The sequence below is a fragment of the Bison bison genome, unplaced genomic scaffold (assembly GCF_000754665.1).
Source record: "Bison bison bison isolate TAMUID 2011002044 unplaced genomic scaffold, Bison_UMD1.0 scf7180017864072, whole genome shotgun sequence".
NCBI classification, from domain to species: domain Eukaryota; kingdom Metazoa; phylum Chordata; class Mammalia; order Artiodactyla; family Bovidae; genus Bison; species Bison bison.
Window position 1 is genome coordinate 12,871,629 of NW_011494644.1, and position 21,963 is coordinate 12,893,591.

Consider the following 21,963-nt stretch of genomic DNA (forward strand, 5'->3'; position numbering starts at 1 on the left):
CTCCACCAAGTTTTGGTGTCCAGTTTTTACTGGACATGATTGATTGATTGATTGCCTGTGTAGTTCATGTCAGCCTCCAGGTCGGTTGATATGGCATGACCCAAAGCCTCTACTCTCAGTCTTACTGTTAAGACTATCCAGTAGGACGTCATGCTCCCAGACAAACACACTCCTATTAGGTGTAATGTTCCAAGCGTATGAAGACTACCGCCTGGAAGCAGAGGGCAAAGGCCAGATCATCTATTTTGGCAAAAACAAATTCTTTATAACAGCGGAAGTGATACTTTTTTATGGTAGAAAACTTAGAAAGTACCAAAATGTATAAAGAAAGTATTAAAAGTAATTTATAATCTTAATATCTAATTGATAGTTTGTTGCATTCTCTCCCATTCTTATGCTTTGTTCTTAAAAAAGAGCATTTAAGCTGTTATATGTTTGATTTTGTATCTGTCATTTTAATTTATTTTTTCTTGTTATTTATTTGCTTTCAGTTTTCGTTTTGTTTTATAAAGATTTGGATTTAATTGTCTTCTAATTTATCTTTTCAAAGACATTAAAAAACTTGCCTTAAATCATCATAATCTCTTTTAAGGAAAATAAGGGATTTAACACTTGTCATCATTCCTTCCTATCTGATTTTGTTCATTTAATTATGTGTTTAGAATCCTAGAATCATTTATCAGTCATGTTCTTTTACTTTATATAGTTCATCTCTTTAATGTCTATAGTTCATTCAGAGCTATTTGTCTAACGCTTGCTTTTTCTTTTTTTTCCGTAGACATTAAAATACATATCAAAAACACCATGTAAGCACCAGAGTCCTGAGATTGTGAGAGAATTTCTGACAGCAATGAAAAGCCACAAGTTGACCAAGTAAGTAAAAATAATCTTAAGTGGGGAAAGACTGACACATAATGAAAATGATAGCTTGCAAAAGTCATCCTTTGCAACTGTGTGTTTATATTTAGTTGGGTTTTAATCAATACGCAGTGCTCTTTTACAGTAGGATCCTAGGATTGTATATGAGACAACTGAGACTTCCACCCTGGGATCCTTCTAGGGCCAGAAATAGAACACAGTGGGCTTTTTAATCTCAAAAAATCTCCCCCAAATCTGTCCCTTAACCTCTTCTCAACATTCAGACTAAATTGGTTGAAAAATAGGATTTATAAATTACGAGCTTTTGATCAAGTTGGTGAATTAAGTCATTTGACATTTGTGGGGCAAAAATGGCTTGATAATACTCTGTTTGCTCTTCTTGTGCCCAGTTACTTTCTTGATGACTTTCCTGAATAAGTTCAGTTTGAGTAAGTGAGTGAGTGAAGTCGCTCAGTTGTGTCCAACTCTTTGCGACCCCATGGACTGTAGCCTACCAGGCTCCTCCCTCCATGGGATTCTCCAGGCAAGAGTACTGGAGTGGGTTGCCATTTCCTTCTCCAGGGGATCTTCCCGACCCAGGGATTGAACCTGGGTCTCCTGAATTCCAGGCAGACGCTTTAACCTCAAGTTAAGTTTGTAGAAATTAAAAGCATCATTAAGAATTAGAGCAAGAGTTTCCATGAGAAAAAACTAACCCTGGTCTTTTAGAATTAATAACACAGCTGATAAATCCAAAAAAGGCATTTGTCATTCATTCAGAATAATCAGAAATCTTCTTTTGGAGGCAACATTTGGTATTGTTTCAGGCACACGGCTGGTGCATTGTCAGTAAACTAGTGCCCTTCTCCCTTGCTTCTCTTCTCTATGAAGACAAATCTTTTCAAATGTGTGCCTGTATGTGTTTATGTATGTTTATTTATAGTTTTACTTTTGTGATAAACATAACATAAAATGTACCATTTCAACCACTTTTAAGTCTAAAGTTCATTTATAGTATTCACACTGTTGTGCAGTCAACATCCAGAACTGTTTAATCTTGTAAAACAAACTATACCAATTAAACAACTCTCCATTTCCTACTTAACCTAGCCCCTGACACCACCGTTTGGTTTGTATGAATTTGACTACACTTAATACCTTGTATAAATAGAATCGTACAGTATATGTCTTTTTACAAAATCTGAATATTTTTTAATATTGTGGTATTTTTATTTTAGCCATTTTAAAAAAACATTTGTTTGTTTATTTTTGGCTATGCGGGGTCTTTGTTGCTGTGCACAGGCTTTTTTGAGTTGCGGTGAGCAGGGCCTGCTTTCTAGTTGGGTGTGGGCTTCTCATTGCGGCGGCTTCTCTTGTTGCTCTAGGTTCATGGGCTCAGTAATCGTGGCACCCATGCTTAGTTGCCCTGAGACATGTGGTATCTTTCTGCTCCATGGATCAAACCTATGTCCTCTGCATCGGCAGGTGGATTCTTAACCACTGGACCACCAGGGAAGCCCTATTTCTAACCATTTATAAGTGTGCAGTTTAGTGGCATTAGATAGAGTCAGTTGTACAATCATCTCTGCCATCCATCCAAAGGATAGGTTTTCATCATGCCAAACTAAAACCATATACCCATTAAACAATGAGTCCCCATCCTCCCTTCTCCCTCTGGTAACCACCAGTCTGCTTTGTATCTCTGACTTTGGCTACGTTATTTGTTCTTTCTGGTTATTTCATTTATAACGTCTTCTGGTTATTTCATTTATAACGTCTTTCTGGTTATTTCATTTATAATGTCTTCAGGGCTCATTAATGCTGTAGAGTGTGTCAGGGTGTCCTTTTGGAGGCTGCATACTGTCCCATCTTATGTATGTGTGACATTTTGTTTATTCATTTATCCATTAGTGTATATATTTGGGTGATGTCTGCCTTTTGGCTGTTATGCATAATGGTACTGCTGTGAACACAAGTGTATAAATACCTCTTGGAGATTCAGCATTCAGTTCTTTTGAGTATATACCCAGAAGCCAAATTGCTAGATCTTAGGATAACTGTATTTTTCATTTTTTGAGAAACTACCATACTGTTTTCCCTAGTGGCTGCTCCATTTTACATTCCCACAGGCAATGCACAGGGTTCTTATTTCTTCACATCCTCATCAACACTATTGGGTAGCCCAGAAGGTTAGTTCCAGTTTTTCGTAAGATGTTATGGGAGACCCTGAGCGAACTTTTTGGCCAACCCAATACATATTTTAAAGAATGTTAAGAGGACAAAAATAGTCTTTCGTGTTTACTTAGAATTTTACTATTTCTTTTCATCATTCATTCCTGTTCATGTTTACTTTTTAGCATTTACTTCAGCCTAAAGAGCTTCTACTAGCACTTCTTTGAGAACAGGCCTGCTGGCTACAGTTTTCTTAGTTTTGGTTCAAAGGGGAGTGTTATATATATTCTTTCATTTTGAAAGGATAGTTTCAAGGGGTTGAGTGATCTTTTCTTTCAGCTCTTGAAAGATGTTAGTTTAAAAAGTCCTGTGACTGCTTTCAATACTTTTCTTTATATTTGGTCTTTGAAGGATTTAATTATGATTTTTTTTAAAGTTTATCTGCTGAACTTCTTGGTTATGTAAATTTTTATTTCTTACCCCAGTTTGTGAAGTTTTGGACCACTATTTCTTTAAACATTTTTTTCTGCCCCAAGTCTCTTCCGCCTGTCATTCCAGAACTCCAAAGACGCAACTGTTAGAACTCTGATAATTTTTCTACATATTCCTAAGGCTTTGTTTTTATTGTTGTTGTTTTTTAAAGACAAAGTAAGTTTTACACTGAAGTATGGTTGATGTAGCGGAGAAGGCAATAGCACCCCACTCCAGTACTCTTGCCTAGAAAATCCCATGGACGGAGGAGCCTGGTGGGCTGCAGTCCATGGGGTCGTGAAAAGTTGGACACGACTGAGGAACTTCACTTTCACTTTTCACTTTCATGCATTGGAGGAGGAAATGGCAACTCACTCCAGTGTTCTTGCCTGGAGAATCCCAGGGGCGGGGGAGCCTTGTGTTCTGGCGTCTGTGGGGTCGCACAGAGTGGGACACGACTGAAGCGACTCAGCAGCAGCAGCAGGCTGATGTACAGTGTTGTGTTACTTTCAGGTGTATGGCATATTGATCGAGTTATCCATATATATATATATTTTTTAATTCTTTTTCATTATAGGTTATTGCAAGATATTGAATATAGATCCCTGTGCTGTGTTAGAGGTCCTTGTTGTTTATTTGTCTTATATATAGTGAATGTGTATCTCTTAATCCCAAATTCCTAATTTACCCTTCCCTTCCTTTGGTAATTATAAGTTTGTCTTCTGTGTCTGAGTCTTTTTCTGTTTTGTAAATAAGTTTATTTGGGGCCTTTTTTTTTTTGAAGATTCCACATGTGATATAATACATTTGTCTTTGACTTACTTCACTTAGTGTTGAAAGGTTGTTGTTGAATCACGCGAAGACACCAGGATTCTTGGCCCCCGGAGGAGAAGAATTCAATCCGGGGCCAGAGACGAGGCTTGATCGCTCAGAGCTTTTGTGTAATAAAGTTTTATTAAAGTATAAAGGAGATAGAGAAAGCTTCTGACATAGGCATCAGAAGGGGGCAGAAAGAATACCTGCTTGCTAGTGTTAACAATGAGGTTATATAATCCAAAGAATGTCTGGAGGTTGTAAAGACCTCATCAGACCTACTCCCATAATTTATATTTTAAGATAACACTGTCCTCAGGCAGGATATATCCTTGTAAAGACCAGGTCTACTCCCATAATTTACATTTTAAGATAACAGAAGGTTGAATCCAAAGACTGTCCTTAGGCAGGATACATTATTGTTATATAACCCTAAGGAATGTGGAGAAAGAAAAAAAAGTTTGTCCTTTCTTCCTCCTTGAGAATTCCAGACCCCTCTCTCCTTGGGGACCCCTAGACTCCCTACCAACCTGCCTAGGAAGTGACTGTCTCAGTGTGATAATCTCTAGGTCCATCCGTGTTGTTGCAAATGGTATGCATTCTTTTTTATGGCTGAGTAATATTCCATATTGTATATGTGTGTTTGTGTGTGTGTATACACGCCATGGCACCCCACTCCAGTACTCCTGCCTGGAAAATCCCATGGATGGAGGAGCCTGGTAGGCTGCAGTCCATGGGGTCGCTGAGGGTCAGACACGACTGAGCGACTTCACTTTCACTTTTCACTTTCACGCTTTGGAGAAGGAAATGGCAACCCACTCCAGTGTTCTTGCCTGGAGAATCCCAGGGACGGGGGAGCCTGGTGGGCTGCCGTCTATGGGGTCACACAGAGTCGGACACGACTGAAGTGACTTAGCAGTAGCAGTATACACGCCATATCTTCTTTAACCATTCGTCTCTTGATGGTCACGTAGTCCCTTTTGGGACTCTCAAAATGTATATGTTGGTTCATCACATGGTGTTCCACCAACCCCTTAGGCTTTATTCACTTCTCTTTAATCCTTTTTTCTGTTCAAGTTTACTGATTCTTTGTTTGGCCTGTTCAGATCTGCCTTTGAATCCCTCTAGTCATTTTCATGTTAGTCAATGTGCTTTGCAGCTCCAGAATTTCTTTTTGTTTCTTTCTGTCTCTTTATTGATATTTCCATTTTGTTCATGCATTGTTTTCTTGACTTTCTCCACATCTTTTAATTCTTGGAGCATCTTTAATGTTTTATTTATTTTTGAGATGGTTGTTTTAAAGCCTTTGTCTAGTAGACTTTCTATCGGGTTTTTTTCAGAGACCGTTAATTTTTTTCAGAGACAGTTAATTTGTTTATGTATTTGCATGGGCTATACTTAACTGTTTCTTTGTTTACCTTGTGAGTTCTTTGTTGGAAACTGGATGTTTGATCTAATAAAATCATAGCTCAAAATCAGATTTTCTTCCTTTTCCTTAGGCTTTCTGACTTTTGTTTATTGTTTACAATTTTTGTATTATAGTGGGCTGTTTCTGTGCTGAGAATCAGCTTGAGGTATAAACTCAAGGTCTTCTCAGTGTACCTTTTCTGAGTGTACCTCTTTCCCTAGGCATGCACAGTCTCTCTCTGATTTTCCCCACATATGTGCCTACTTTTCATTAAAGGTTGTTTCCGGAGACACATGAACATGCCAGGGCTCTAACAGATACCCTTGCAGGTATCTGCCTTGCTCCAGGCAGTGTTGTTCTGAAAACAACCAGTAGAGGGGGCTGCAGGGCCTTTCACTGTAGCTGGGTCTGGCTCCTCTGGAAGCAGGCAAACTTTATTTGCAGCCCATTGGAATTCATCTGGCCTCAGTGCCTGATGACTCAGGGGGCTGCTTGCCACGTACTATCAAGACCTGGATCACTTGTGCTAGCCAGTGCATTTTAAGACAGGAATCATGTGTGTGACAGAAACTGCTGAAATGCTCTTTAATTCTTTTTTCTGAATGTCCCCTGCTAGAGTTTTTCTTTTATCCTTTTCTCAGGAAGAGGAGATTCAAGATAATAGCCCCTCAGTGACCCGGTTCTAGTAATACAAACTGGAGCTCCATTAATTTGCTTGAAAACCTCCACTGCTAAAGTTCTTGAGGGTTTGATAGGAACCATGTTTTATTTGACTTTGGGTGTCAAAGTCCAAGAGTAATCTGGAGGCAGCAAAGCTCAGAGTAGATAGATGGGTGCAGGTTTCACTAACATCTGGAATGTGGTTACTCTGCTTAGAGAGCCTGGAGTCTCGCCCCTTGTTTCCCCACTGTGCGAACAGTTGTCTCTGGAACGTCTCCTGCAAGTCATTGCTACTCTAGCTCTTTGTTTTTCAACTCATGTTTATCTCATGCTAGGTTTGTCTTAGTAGGGATACAAAGATGAATAGCTACAGTGTAAGTGCTACGGCAGTGGGGACATAGCAGAGAGACACTGAAGTGTCAGAATTTGAGTGTATCATTTTGCCTGTGGGAGGTGACACTGGGTTTTCATATAAGGTAATAGTCAGCCAGATATAAGTGAGCACATGCTTTCTAAGCAGAGGGAACATGATATGCTAGAGCCTGGAATCAGGAAGTAGTTCCTGTGTAATGTTTGCAGTGTCATTTAATTGGAATATGAGTGCTTGGGGGACATGAAGGCATTTGAACCTAGAGAGACTGACAAACAGCAGATGTCCGTGGGTTCTGAAGGTTGAACGAAGAAAGTTTATAAACTGTGCGGACAGTGGGAAGATTAGAAGCAGGATAATGAGATGACCAGATTTTCATCTTTTAAAAGGTACTTTATTTGTAAGAATGAAGGTAGACTGAAAAAGTGGCAGACGCTTGAGGACAGGCCTTTGCCCTTTAGCCAAGAAGAATTGAAGTGGCTTGTAGAAATGGTGAGGGCGGGGCTGGGGACAGATACCTCGAAAGAAATAGAATCAGTAATTCTTAGTGTCTTAATATGGGCAGTGGGTGAGAGGGAAGAGTCGAGGATGATTCTGGCCTGTGTATTTGGCTCTTCACCAAGATGAGAAGTATGGAGAGAGGAACTGATTTGTTGGGAAAGGTAGTCAGATTGCTTTGGGATAGGTTGAGTTTGAGGTGTGTCTGGGGTGTTTAGGTGGCAGTTGGTTACAGAGGTCTGGAGATCGGCTCTCACTACATGAAGACATGAATTTCTTGGTTCTAACCTGTAATGGCAGATGAGATTGTGAGGTTTGGATGAAGAACTCTGTAGGGATGAAAGATGGCACCACAGGAATGCCACGGAGGCAAGCGGAAGAGGAAACCTGTAAAGAGATGAGGGAATAGAAAGCTAGGTGAATCAGGGAAGAATGGTGTGCGGAGGCTGCAAGGGCAGGTCGTTTTAAGGAGGGAGTGACCAGCAGTGTTCCAGAGACAGGGCAGGGCAGAGAAGCCCTCTAGAGTGATCAGTGTGGGGCACTCTGGGCCCCTAAATGAGAACAGTTTTGGTGATCATTTGGGGCAGGAGCTAAAGTGCAGTGAATTAAATGAAGGAGAGAAAGTGGAGACGATAAAAATGAGCCTCTGAAGTCAGGGGGAATGTTTGGACCCTCCATCCCCCAAAATGGTCCTGCAGTACATGTGGTCCTGTGACTTAACTTCAGCTGGGCTCAGCTCCTGGGGTGCAGAGCAGAGAACTTGCTTGGTGGGTTTGACTGCCTGACCTGCCTGCTGTGAGGTCTGTCCTCTGACCTCGCAGCAGGTCAGGACACCAGGGGCTGCCACAGTCCATGCTGTGTCCGCTGCTTTTCCTGGCACCTCGTGGTATCTGCCTGTGGCCTAGTCTGTGACTGTTGGCCCTTTAGGTTCCAGAGTCCCACGGCTTAGTGCCGGTGAGAGGAGGGTATCATTCAGGTGCCAGATTCGATACTGAGGCTACTGCTGGCAACGTTCCTCTTCCACTGCCAGAGCGTCCGCCCCGTGCTGCTCAGCTTGCAGTCCTGAAGGGAGCCTGGGTTCTTGTAATTCAGTAGAAGGGAAGTTTCTCCATGGGTGGCTCAGAGGGTGGTTCCACCATCTGGTGAGGAACCAAGGCCACCTCTGTGCCAGCAAAGACATCACATAGCTTCTTATAATATAACTTCTTTAGTCATGTTAACCTGCAGTTGTGGTTTAGACACGTGTTGTTGCGATATCTTTCTGGTGCCCAAACTTTAAGTCACTTTTCAAACTTAATAAGGAACCGTGTGTGTTGTGGTGGCAGTACCTCCCTGAAGGTTGATGTGAAGGAGGTACTTGTTCATAACATGAATGTGGCTGAAGCAGCCCTCAGGATCTGCCTTTAGTTCCTCTGGAGTAATACTGTACCATACTGGTCTTTGCTTTTAGTCATAACACATGACATTAGGTTTGCAGAGGACTTCGATCTTCTAATTAAAGTCGCCAGATTATTCTGATTTATCTTTAATCTCCTGTAAGTCTTTGATTTATTTTTATTTATGTTGCTTGTTATGAATGAAACATACTGGTTGCCTGCCTTTTCCTTTCCACCCTTTGCTCTAATCCCACCCTTCACCCGAGTCTAATGTTCCCTCCGAGCAGTCTCCATTGACTCTGTGGTGAAGGACAGAAAGCAGTCAGACCCATTTCCTTCTCTCCTTGCACTTCTCCCACTGGTCATTTCTTAAAACTTATATATTTCTGGCTGCACTGGGTCTGCGTTGCTGCACACGGGCTGTCTCTGGTTGTGGTGAGTGGGGGCTCCTCTCTAGGTGCTTGGGCTTCTCATTTCGCAGAGCATGGGCTTAGTTGCCCTGCGTCATGTGGAATCTTTCTTGACCAGGGCTCGAACCTGTGTACCCCTCATTGACTGGGCAGGTTTTTAACCACTGGACTGCTAGGGAAGTTCCCTTTGTCATCTTTTACCTAGTCTTTCACAAGGATCCTCTGAGACCCGCTCTGTGCCCTTAGCACCTACTCCACTACTTCTACTTTGGGTCTCCTTAGACAGACGTGGAGAGTGCCTTTGGACCCTCTTCAGAGACTCTCCATATACATGAACCAAACCCAGATTTGCTTTGGTGCCAGAAAAATGGAGCTTTGTCTGATATCAAAGCATATCAACATAAACCATACTGAAAACAGTTTAAAATATGAGGGCGACACAGAAGGTGCCTTTCAAAAGCCTGGTGACTTTAGAGCGAAATTAATTTAGAGCCAAAATTTTAGAATTTTCAAATCACAAACTGGTTACCATTTATTGTCGGAGTGCCTGGTGCGGCCACTCATGGCTCCCAAGAATTCCTAAGCTGGGTTAATGGGGTCATATTGTGAATGCCTCCCTCCAAAATGACTTGAGTCCAGTGAAAGCTCATTAGGGCTAAGAATATTTTGGGATCCTTAATCTTTTAATTTTTGTTTTCCAAAATTGGATTTTGCTTTATCTTATAATTTCAGTTCACCTAAGTTTTGTGCTGTCTACATGTTATGTTTGACTGTTGTGGAACTTGTGTTGTATGTCTCCAGCTGTACTGTGGTGCACATCTTGTGGGGTTTTTATACTAAAAGTGTAGACCAAAGACTATTTGGAAGATTTGAATAAAGTGATGATAATTGCTTTACAAAGGAAAAGGAACTTCCTCCAGTTACTCCCCAGTCCTCACAGTCCAGTTGTCGCCTTCACTATCATTCCGCTGAACTGCCTGACCAGGCCACCAGTGCCCTCCTTTTTGGCAAATCCAGTGACTTCTCTACTGTCAACCTACTGTCCTCTCTTCAGCATTTGACACTATTGGTGATACCCTCTGTCCTGGACTTTTCCTTTCTCCTTTGCGGCCTTCCCCCAGCCCCGTGAGGAGAGGTGCTTGACGGTGGCTGCCGTGGGTCTTCATTTCCTCTGCAGCTGGCCTCTGGACTGTGATATCCACTCTCCTGGTTTTGCATACTCCTTCATAATAAAGCCGGCTGTAATCTTTTTCTCTAGTTCTAGACCAAACTCGAACTAAGACTAGAGAAGCTGTTGGGTGAGTTCTTCATTGTGGCTCCAAAAGTACCACAAACTCAAATTCAGATTTCAGTTCATACAGTATTTCCAAACAGGCTAAATACCCGACAGCAAGCCTCAGCTTTCCCCCGTCTTTCGCCCCCCACACCCCCAGCCTCGGCGGTCGTCAGGGCCTGTTGACTGTACCTGAGGGCGACCAGGAGCAGGTCAGGACTCTCGTTGCCGCTGCCGCCACCTAAGTACACAGCTTTGCTTTCTCTCACCCGGGAGTGTTACACAGCGTCTCTGCCTCCATTTTCCTGGGCTCTCCAGACCCAGCCAGCCCCTCCTGTCCCCGCTTGCTCCCCAGTGCCTCTAGAGTAACTCCTTGGTAGTGCAGGCCTTTGTGGTCTTGTCCCAGTTGACTCTCAGCCTCGAGTCCCACAGCCTCTCTTGCAGCCATTTCCTAAAACTCAGTGAATGTTCGTTCTTCTGGATGTTTACATGTGCTGTTCCTGCCCTGACTGCCCGTTCCTCTCATCCTTTTCGCCTAGAAAATCCTTAAGGGCCCAGTGCAAGAGTCTTCTCCTCTCTGAAAAAGAAAGAAAGAGCATTGTCATGTTCGACTCTTGCAATCCCAGGGACTGGGTTAAATGTGCTTGCCATATGGAAAGTAAGCAATAAGTGGTTGCCACTCTTGCTCTAAATGGTAAAATTTTTGTCCCTTGTAACCTTCTCATGAGACAGGTAAGTACTGTAGTCATTCCTGTTTGACAGGTGATGAAGCCAAGGCTTAGGGAGAACTGGGTAACTACTGCTTCCCCAGACACCTGGCTCTGGGAATTGTGGCTTATTTCATCACTTTATTCCAGAATATGTTTATTGAATTGAATTCAAAAGAGGAAGCTGTAGAGCTCCAGGGTCAGAGAGAGAAATGTAGAAACTGTCACCTGCACGGGGGTGGCAAACATTGAAGCCACTTTTTTCAAGTCCTATCTTTTTTAAAAAAAACTATTTTTAGTTAACAGATAATTACAGTGTTGTGTTGGTTTCTGCAGTGCATCAGCGTGGATCAGCCATAGGTATACACGTCTCCCTCCCTCTTGAGCCTACGTCCCACAAGTTCTGTCATTTTTGAGAGCACATGCATTTCAACCACCCCTGCAGCCATGAGCTATATTTTGTCTTGTGGCAGATAACTGGTGTCTTCATTGTGAATCTTTTGTTAAAATTCGCTTTTATTAGCCTTCTTTTCCCAACTGGATTCTGAGCTCTTTGAGGGCAGAAAACTCTGTCTTATACTGCCATGCATTACCTCCTGCCTCCTTGGAGTCTTTGGTTTTGTTTACTAACAGGTCAAGTCTGAGTGACATTTAGTCTTAACCTCAAAAAGGAATTTTCAACCATTTGGAAGTGATGGACAACCAAGATGATTTTGTGAATCTTTACTTTCTATAATTTGAATTAAGATTTCCCAAATACAGTTTATTAAAACTGCAGCTGTACTGTCTGTTACATTTCTTATAACCCAAGCCTCTGGACTCTTTAGGATTCTAATCCATGGTTGTGCCCTTGAGTAAGAGTCACTGATCGAGGACTCTCCTATTCTCATTCTTTGATTTTACAGTTGAAGAAACTGAGGGCCATGTTCCAAGTTGTTCTTCCATGTGTTATCTGACAAAGTGTTCTCTAAACTGCTTGGTGAAGACTCAAAATCCTTAGGAGTATAAGAGTTTTGAAGGCTCTGTACTTTTCTTTTGACAGAGCTGAAAAGCTTCAGCTGCTGAATCACAGGCCTGTGACTGCTGTTGAGATCCAGCTGGTGAGTGAAGGAGGGTTGAACTTGGATGGGTTAGTTTCTGGGTCTGAGATGTAAAATGGGTTCTAAAGGCTGACCTCAGACAAGCCAGAAACTGTCATAATTTGAAAAGACTGCTAGACCATCCATTTTATAAGTGAAAGGAAACCTCAACAATTTGATCCTAGTTACTATGGACTTAGGGAAAAGGAAAGACTGGAGAAATGTCACTCCTTCTGTAGGATTTGGGGATCTGACTTGGCAGCTCTTTGTCTCCTCCATGTCCTACACCCTTCTAGCCACTGCTTCTCTGTAGGGTTAGATTCAGCATGGCTCTGGTGGAGTTTATCCTCCCCCCTCGCTGCCCCCGCCCCCCCCACACTTTTGACCTCCTCTTGTATTTCTTCTCTCGATGAATGGAGCATATGTGCACTTTGCCGCAGGCTCACGCTGTCACCCTCCTGGCCCAGTGTCCCAGGCTAGACTCCTGGAAGTCATTCGTTTCCCTTTAGCTCCTAGTCGGTCAGTTGTGGCTTCTCTTCCTTCTCCTACCTCTTGCTCTTTCTTCTCCCCTTGCTGCACTGCAGTAATTCCTGTTGTTATTTCTCTGCTCAGCTCTTACAGTCGTCTTCTCACTGTTTTCCTACCTCCAGTCCAGCCCCTGCCTGCCTATCTTCCGTACCACAATCATAGTTTGCTTTCTCAAACCACACATTTGATCATCTAGTTTCCCTTTGCATGTAACCATTCAGTGGAAACTCAATACTTACAGAGTCTAAACTGCAAGCACAGCATTAAGTTTTAGGATTGGGAAAGCCAGAGTAGGGCTTCCCAGGTGGCTCAGTGATAAAGAAGCTGCCTGCCAGTGCAGGAGACAAGAGATGTGGGTTCGATCCCTGGGTCGGGAAGATACCCCGAAGGAGGAAATGGCAACCCACTCCAGTATTCTTGCCTGAAAAATCCCATGGAAAGAGGATCCTGGTGGGCTACAGTCCATGGGGTCTCAAAGAATCAGACGCCACTGCGCGACTGAGGACGCGCATGCGCGTGCGTACACACACACACACATACACACGCACGCACGCACGCACGCGCGCGCGCACGCGCGCGCTCCAGGGCAGACGGCAGACGGCAGACGGCAGAGGAGATGTGAGGAGACTGTGAAGTGGTCCCGGATTGCAGACTGAGCGGTTGTGGCCCTTCTGTGTGGTGCGCTTTCCTTCCGTGTCCCGGGTGGAGACCACTGTTAAGCTCTTAAATATTAGGCCATTCAATTGCGAGTAAAAAACTTTGGCTGGAGAATTAATAAAATGAAAATAAAGCAGTTTTCAAAATCACTTTTAGAAGTATTTAGCTCTTTATCAAATTTCCTTTAGAAAAATGTGGAAGAAAATGGCATAAAATACCTCTGATGATTAAGAGTTGCTTAAAAAAAAAACAAAACCAAACCCTTTTTAAGAGAGTCCTGGGATATTTACTTTTTGACTAAAAGTTTTATTGTCCTCTCAGCATTTTGTTTCTACCCTTTAAAATGCACCCAAAATTAAATTAGAAGAATTCCTTCCATAAAGGGTGTCTTTTAGGGGGAACTGGTCTTCAGGCTAAATAAACTTTTTTTTTTTCTAATACCGTCAATTATTCTGATGCTTTTGACTATATTGGAAATTCAGCTTAGAAAAGAAAAAAAAACAAAACAGCAAGAAAATAATCCCCATCCCTCTGGGTTAAAGATCACATGTCATGTCTCCTCCAACTTTAATCAACAACATATGTTATTCATGGCTTAATGACAGATGGAGAGAAGAGATGAGGAGGATTAGCGTGACCTCATCCTGGAGCCTGCGGAAGGCTCTCAGGACTTGGTAGGATTAGCTGCTATTAAGATGGCCTGCTCTATGCCAGACTCAGTGCCAGAAACTGTGTGTATCACCTTTAATGCCCTCACCGTAGTCTCGGCTAGTGAGTGCCTGAGTGGTCTGTGTGATTCAGAAGCCCTGTTCTTCCTCTAAGCCCTGAGCTGCTGCATAGTGAGGAGAAAGGTCTCTGATGTCTCCTCAGACTGTGTTTATCCTCTTCTCCTCCTTTCCGCAGGTAGATAGACCTTGTTAAAAGCTGTCTGTGTTGTTTCCCAGCATTTTTTGGCCAGATTTTTCCCAGCCAGGGATCTGGCCATAAAGAGTAGCAAGTCATTTACCAAGGTGTGTAGCAAGGTCTCTTCTCACCAGAAAGGGATAAGAAATGAGGTTTTCCCTAGGTAGGAAGGTGCAGAGAACTTGAGAATTTCCCCATGTTAGCTTTACAGCCGTGTGTTCTCCCTAGGTCCAGAAGTAATCCCAACATCCAGCATCTGTCAGGATTCAGTGTTGGAGGCCGAAAAACTTCTCTTTTTCTATTATCCTGGTTAATCCTTCAGCCATGGTTTGTTGTGATCCTTAGATCCACAGCTGACTGCCTGCTGTATGTGAGGAGGTGGGGAGGCCACCAGCTCTGAGACTTCTGCCGTGCCCTTTTGTATCTTCATTTGGGACCGTTTGGGACCTCTGGCCTGACAACAGAATGTGAACTCCCGGGCCTCACAGGCCATGGTCCTAATTGGCGCTACCATCAGTGCCTGTTGTAATCTAGTGATTATAAAAAGGCTGGAATCATATAGTTTCCTGCTTTATAAAACACTGAAATGTGTGTCCTTTTTGGTCCTTATTATAGGCATTACTTTAATTTTACTTTAGAGAAAATTGAAATTTATAGAGGTAAAGTGAACTATTCTGGGTCAAATAGCTAGAAGTGCCTGTTGTTCTTAGATTTTTAGTTGTTTTGAGCAGAGCAGGAGGTTAGGCTTGGCAACTTAGACTAAGTGAGAAACATTTTTGGAGTACAGCAGCCCAGTCTGACAGCCCCTGGTAACTAATATAATCTTCACGTATGATAAAAAATGTATCGTTTATGTTGACTCCCCTCAAATACTTTTTTTTTACATTTCATTTGCCCTTATATTCTGAACAACTTGAACCCTTTGATATTTTGGAATGTTGAGACACCACTCTGCATTTCTTTATTTGAGCTCTGTTACTTCTGTGTTGGAGAGAAAAGTTGAAGAGTAGTGTTATTATTTTTGACTCTAGCGATCCAAGAGGGGTTAGTAAGTTCTTGTTTCTGCAAGTTTCTTTTTTGTGTATATTTCATCTTGCTTAATACAGTTCATATTTTCTTCTGTGACTGGGAAAGAAATTTTCCTGACTATAATTGTTCCTGAGGGTTGTTTGCTAATAAAAGCATCTGCTGTTGGCACCTTTGGCCAAAAGTTAGTAAAGCTTGTCAGCCCTATTGCCAAGAACACACCTAACTGAAACCAGATCTGTCAGACCCAGAGACTGGATGCAGGAAGGTGGCCTCTGGAAATCCTCCCTGTTTGGTTTTCTAAGAAGACCCCTCAGAGCTCATATAAGCAAACTGTTTCAAATCAGTGGACTCTGGTGTGCCATCCAGTGTCTCCAAGAGAGGAGCTGATAGAAATCTCCTACTGGAGGCCATGGAGTTCTAGGAGGAGCTGGGATTCGAAGTCTCAAGAGACCTTGCCCTGTTTGCTGTAAGATCAGATCAGTTTTCCTTGTGGTGCTGAGCCTCCTTGTACTCGTCTGTTGATTGTCCTCGCTTTACGTACAGCGGCCTTGAGAAGCTCTGGTGCAGTGATTGTGAGAAGGAGCGCTGATAATGATGGGAGGTTGTCACTGGTCTCACAACAGTCTCTTTCACATTCTTCACCTGCGGCAGGAAACGGTTCATCAGCAACTGTGTGTGCTGGTTATTCATAAGCTGGGAGACATTGTTCTCTTGAATAGAGATCACTTTTCCCTCAAGATTAAATTATCAAATCAGGTATATCTCTCCTTTCTCCCCCTTCATTCTTTGGAGGCAGTGTGTGGTAGAATATTTCCTTTTACAGACTGTAATTTTACATGGCTGATTTTAAAAGTGGGCTTTTATAATATCATATAAGAAATGAATCGCCAGTCCAGGTTCGATGCAGGATACAGGAAGCTTGGGGCTGGTGCACTGGGATGACCCAGAGGGATGGTATGGGGAGGGAGGAGGGAGGGGGGTTCAGGATGGGGAACACGTGTACACCCGTGGCAGATGCATGTTGATGTATGGCAAAACCAATACAATATTGTAAAGTAAAATAAATAAATAAATAAAAAATAAAAATTATTCTTAAAATAGAAAAAAATAAAGAGTATAATATAAAAAAATTAAAAATAAAATTAAAAATAAATAAAAGTGGGCTTTTGAGGATTTTTTCTTTTTCAGTAGAAGAGTTACATGGAGCCTTTGAATCTTTATTAAGTGTGGTTCTTTTACTTTGCAGCATAATGGGAAGTAGCTCCATTGGTTCACTCTGGATCTTTTTTTTTTTTTTTTTCCTCACTCTGAATCTTTATTCTAGAACACCCAGTGTTACTCTCTAGTTGTGGAAACATTTTTGGACTGAGGTGAATGAAGAGGCTGGCGGTTTGCCAGAACTTTGCTCTTGGGCCTGTCACCTGGCTTCTTTAACTTCTGCACTGTTGTTTGTGCAGCTAGGCCATCAGACTGAAGTCCTTTTGAGGATTGTAAGCCTCGCTTGTCATCATGCTGTACTTAAATCTGCCAGGATTTCTTTCTGGAACTCCTTTTGGTCTTAGTTGCCAGATTCCAGACACTGTTCCTGGGAAATGCCATAGGACAGACCCGGGACACCTTTGTTGAGAAGGCGGTTTTGACAGATGGCTAGTGCCTGCACGTGAGCGTGGTGAAATAACTGGACTGCTTGCGTGACACTTTCAGAAGATGGTTGATGACATTGTGTTTGTGTTTATTAACATTGAGGATTAGAGGTTAGGCTTGCAAGTGTGGATCTCATCTGTGCGTTCAGATGTCCAGGACCATTTCAGAAACTGGGCTATAAATGGATCTTTGATGGGGCGGTGGGAGATTGTTTCCCAACCGTCACTCCTCAGGCATCCTGCATCCCCAGGAGATGACAATGGCCCATGGCGTGTGTTAGATTGTAGGAATCAGAGATGGACAGGTCTGGCTTGGGATTCTAGATCTGCCCTTTGCTGAGCTTGTCATGAGGTTTAAAAGGAAAAATGGGTGTGAAGCGCAAGACGCAGTGCCAGGCCCAGGAGCTGTTGTCAGTGGGGATAGTAGTAAGGATTAGAAAAAGTAAACAAACCATTTGGCACATAGTGGGCAGTCATCAACTGAGCTGCTGCTACAGGACATAAGTTAGCAGATGTGCTGGTTGTGATGCACCAAAGTGTATATAAAATGCCATTTTACCCGGGTGAGTTTTCTTTGTCTATGTAGTGTATTTTTGTGTGTAGGTGGATGGGTAGGGAACTGTTAGGGTTTGCTTTTTCTTTAAGAAAAAATGCTAACCTGCAGCTTGCTTTTTTCACTGACTCGTGTGGAGCAGCCACATCGGCTTACCCTGGAATTTGAGCAGGCTTCTGCCTCCTGGGGAGTTACAGCGGAAAGGGCCTGGAGACCCAGGGCAGCTCAGGAGCCAGACCCTGAGCTCTGTGCTGAGGGGCTGGGCCGAGACCAGGAACAACATGGGGAGGGGAGGGCGGGGGTGGGCCCAGTCTGTAAGGCTCCTTGTAAGTCCTGGGGGGTTTTTTTTTCCTTCTGCAGATGGTGGAGGAGAGTGAGGAACGGTTGACAGAGGAGCAGATCGAAGCTCTGCTCCACACCGTCACAAGCATCCTCCCCGCAGGGCCAGAGGCCGAGCAGCAGCAGAATGCCAGCGACGACGTGGCGATGGACGAGGAGGACCCCGCGTAGAAGAGCACAGCTGGCCCGAGTGTCTCCTGAAGTTGAAGGCCCAGCAGCCGTTTCCCAGACATTCAGAGGATTGTTTATTTGATTTTACTGTCTATCCCAACAGGCCTGATTTCCCGGTTAGTTGGGTAAACCACAAAAATAATCTTAAAAGAAATCCTTGTGCCTCTGTGAGAACAAACATGGTGGACTGGCTGAGATTGTCAGGGCAGAGAGCTGAAGAGAGGAGGAGTGAGTCAAAAAGGACAGTGACTGTGGAACTCTCAGTGGTAAAAATATTTCTTCTGTGGCCTTTGCCATGGTTGTGGGAAGGTCTCTGTACACAGCTGGTAAAATACTTGCCTTGGCTTTGATGGGCTGTATCCTAATTAATTTCATCTGCTTCCCTCAGACCTTCCCAAGCAGGGATGCAGAGCACTGCTGGAGTGAGAGCTGACTTGGGAGAATCCTGTTAGATGGCTGGAAACTCGTGAAGCAGCAAGTAGTTGCTCTAAGTTAAAGTGAGCCACTGAGCTTGGCTCACCTTAGAGGAATCTTTTCCTTAAGAACAATAGACATAAGAAAAGACTGGCCTAGGAACTTGGTGTCCAGTGGCTTAAGACTCCACATTCCCCAATGTATGGGACCCAGGTTCCATCCCTGGTCGGGGAACTAGATCCCACATGCTGCAACTCAGGAAAAAAAAAAAAAAAAGATTCCTGCATGCTACAACGAAGATCGAAGATACCGTGTCCAAATAAATATTTTAAAAATAACTAAATAAAAGAACGGGCTGGACAGCTCTTCATCAGGTCTAAAGACCCCTTTCCTCTACTGGCATGGGCTTTGTTTAGCAGTTTCACTAGTTAGTCTTCAATGTTAGGACACCAGCTCACTGCAGTTGAAAAGAGGCACTCCAGTGTTCTTGCCTGGAGAATCCCAGGGACAGAGGAGCCTGGTGGGCTGCTGTCTATGGGATCGCACAGAGTCGGACACTACTGAAGCGACGCAGCAGCAGCAGCAGCAGCAGCAGCAGCAGACTAAATGACCGCGTGTCACCTGCCTTTCTGAACACCTTCAGGTTTCTGCCTTGTGACAGGTGCAGCCTGTTGCAGCCAGGTGAGCCTCATTTGCACAGGGGGCAGATGGTTTGCATCTTTGAGAAAGGGCAATTCTCTGGCGGTCCAGTGGTTAAGACTCAGTGCTTTCATTGCAGGGGGTGTCAGTTTCATCCATAGTAAGGACTAAGATCCCACTTGCTGCAAGCTGTGGCACCACCCCCTCCCCCAAACAAAAGAAACCCTAAATAAAGAGGGCACAATTACGTAGCTCTTTTTGTGGATGGAGTATGAAGAACTAGAGGCTGATTTTAATAAGAGTTTGAATTTGTTGACTGTTTGTTACATTAGTTTTTTTAATTGAAAAATTAGAATAATTACCATGCAAAGAACTTGTTAATATTCAGGCTTTGGAGAGTTTAGTAGCCCCAGACATACGGTTGCCTTAGATCCTAGGAGTATTGTTTAAAATTAATTCCCCGTATTCACTCTGCTCTCTATTTGGAGAAGAAAATGCCCATAGACATTTTTCAAATTGGTACTCATTTTGTTGTAAGATCACATATTTTCAATGCTTCTGTTAATTGGATTACTTCCCACCTCTTACAAGTCCCAGGTTATTTCAGCCCCCCCAGTAGGCAGTTATGTTTACCTTAACCTCATCATCTAAGGATCAGTTGAGATCTGCTTACAGGCAACATTGAAATTAACAGGACATTTATTTTTAAATCTCTCTTGAATATCAGGAATTTTACCAGGAGCTGTTGCTTTGTCAAGGCATACAGGTGCTTATGTCCTTGTTTCATTTTGACCTTGAGTGCATTTGATACTTTTTCTGCATGGATTTAGGGTTTAATTAGTTAATAAATGGTTTTCAGATGACTACCAACTTACACTATTTTAAAAAATCTTAGAAGAGTTTATTTTACCATGGGTAGTAAGAAATAAAATGAAATCTGACTTAAAAACTAATACACATGTATTAATTTTGTTTTTTTCCTTGAGTCTATTTAGATCTAAGTTTTGTGTTGGATTTCAAGAAAATTTTAAGTTTCTTTATTTGGGACCTGAATTTAGCCTCTGATTAGGTCAAACAGGATCTAGAAGATTGAACCTTCATAAGAAATATGGACTGTGTAGTTTTCCTATTGCATTAATAACAACATTTTAGAAATAAAAATTTACACAAGAAACTTAACCAGGATCATCTGGGAAGGAGAGCTGGGAGTCTGTGAGACTTGGTTTTCACTTTATATCCTTCTGTGTGCTTCAGTTTTTGACTGGGTGGCTGTTTTATTCTTTAAAAAGAAAAAAAGTTTGTGCTTATTTGCATGTTGTCCTTGGCCTCTGAAAGTTATTAAAGGTATAGTCCATAATTAAATTATGTCCCAAAACATAGAGACTGACACCCAATCCAGTCACTCTGGGAGACACAGCACTGAGGGAAGTTGATCTTTTAAGAAAGTGCTACTGAGCCCTTGAAAGATGAAGTTGATTCACAGAGTGTTTAGCTAAATATTGGCTTGGCCAAAAAGTTCATTCAGGGTTTACCATAAGACATTATGGAACGAACTTTTTGGCCTTGCCTCTTTTTGCTTAAAAGGTACCCACTACCACCTCAGAGAACTTGACATTTATTCAAGGCTTGTTTATAAAATAATGGGTATTGTTTTCCTAATCAGTCATTGTGTGAGCACACCAGCTCTCAAGAGCTTATACCCTAGTGAGAGATGAGAGACTTAATCCTCCAGTATATTCTTTGCTAAATCATCACTGTTTTTAAATTTAAAAAGCAAGAAGAATAAAAATCTAAGCATTTAACCCTAGCGTTCTAGGTCATTCACAATCTGATTCCCAGTAAAATTCCCAATTTTTGTAGTCTTGTGTACAACCCTCCATTCCAGCTAAGTGGATCCACCCATTCATTAACTCAGCACAATTTTGGGTGACTGTGATGCAAGGCTTCGGGCTGGGCAGTGGGATTATGATGTGACTCTGTCATCCTGAGTCCCTGGCTTCAGAAAGCTTTATGTTCTAGGGGAGGAGATGGTAAATGACCAGTTTCACAATTCATTATTTTGTTATAACAACAGTGGTTCAAATTAGAGACAAGAATGAGCTAAGAGAGCACGTAACAGAGAACCTGACCTAGTCTGGTAGGATCAGGGAAGGTTCTCTGAGAAAGTATTGTTTAGATTTGAAGGATGAATGCTGCTGCTGCTGCTGCTAAGTCACTTCAGTCGTGTCCGACTCTATGTGACCCCATAGACGGCAGCCCACCAGGCTCCCCCGTCCCTGGGATTCTCCAGGCAAGAACACTGGAGTGGGTTGCCTTTTCCTTCTCCAATGCATGAAAGTGAAAAGTGAAAGTGAAGTTGCTCAGTCGTGTCCGACTCCTAGCGACCCCATGGACTGCAGCCCACCAGGCTCCTCCGTCCATAGGATTTTCCAGGCAAGAGTACTGGAGTGGGTTGCCATTGCCTTCTCCGGAAGGATGAATAAGTTAGTGAAAAAAATAACAATCCTTGAAAATATTCTTTGTTTCCCCATCTCTATGCTTTTGTTTATACTATGCCATCTGCTTATACTATACCCCTTCTTCCACTACCCAAATTCTAACTCAAGATTTGGGAAAAAAAAAAAAAAAAATATTTGGGCTTATATCTGCTATTTTCCAGAAGGCCCTTCCTGAGCTCTTGCATGTTGATAATAGTATGTGCTTTTTTATATATGAAAGTCAGTTTTGCTGGATACAAAGTCTTTTGAGTCACATTTTATTTGCCTTGGATTTAAGATACTCAGTTACTCTATTATTTTCTTCTGGCATCAAGCATTGGTGTTAAAAAGCCTGACAATATCCTCCTTTTGTTTCTCATATAAGCCACTGGCTTTTTTCCTGCCCCCATAGATGCATAAAGGATTTTTTCTCTCCCGAAAGTCTGGTGAATTTACTAGAATATCTTGGTATTGGTTGTTTAAGTATTCTTAGATACATGGATACATGGTGTATA

At 42.6% G+C, this 21,963-nt stretch overlaps 1 protein-coding gene across 2 annotated transcripts in view; it reads left to right on the plus strand.

Annotated features, from left to right (window-relative positions):
• CRCP (CGRP receptor component) overlaps positions 1–21,207 on the plus strand; it is a 34,960-nt gene extending 13,753 nt beyond the window's left edge. For both annotated transcript variants that reach the window (XM_010837398.1, XM_010837397.1), the window contains exons 4-6: positions 779–873; positions 12,059–12,116; positions 17,769–21,207. In XM_010837398.1, coding sequence (XP_010835700.1) covers positions 779–873; positions 12,059–12,116; positions 17,769–17,918 — 303 coding nt within the window. In that variant the 3' untranslated portion in view covers positions 17,919–21,207. The remainder of the gene's footprint in view (positions 1–778; positions 874–12,058; positions 12,117–17,768) is intronic.
• Positions 21,208–21,963: the final 756 nt, after the last annotated feature.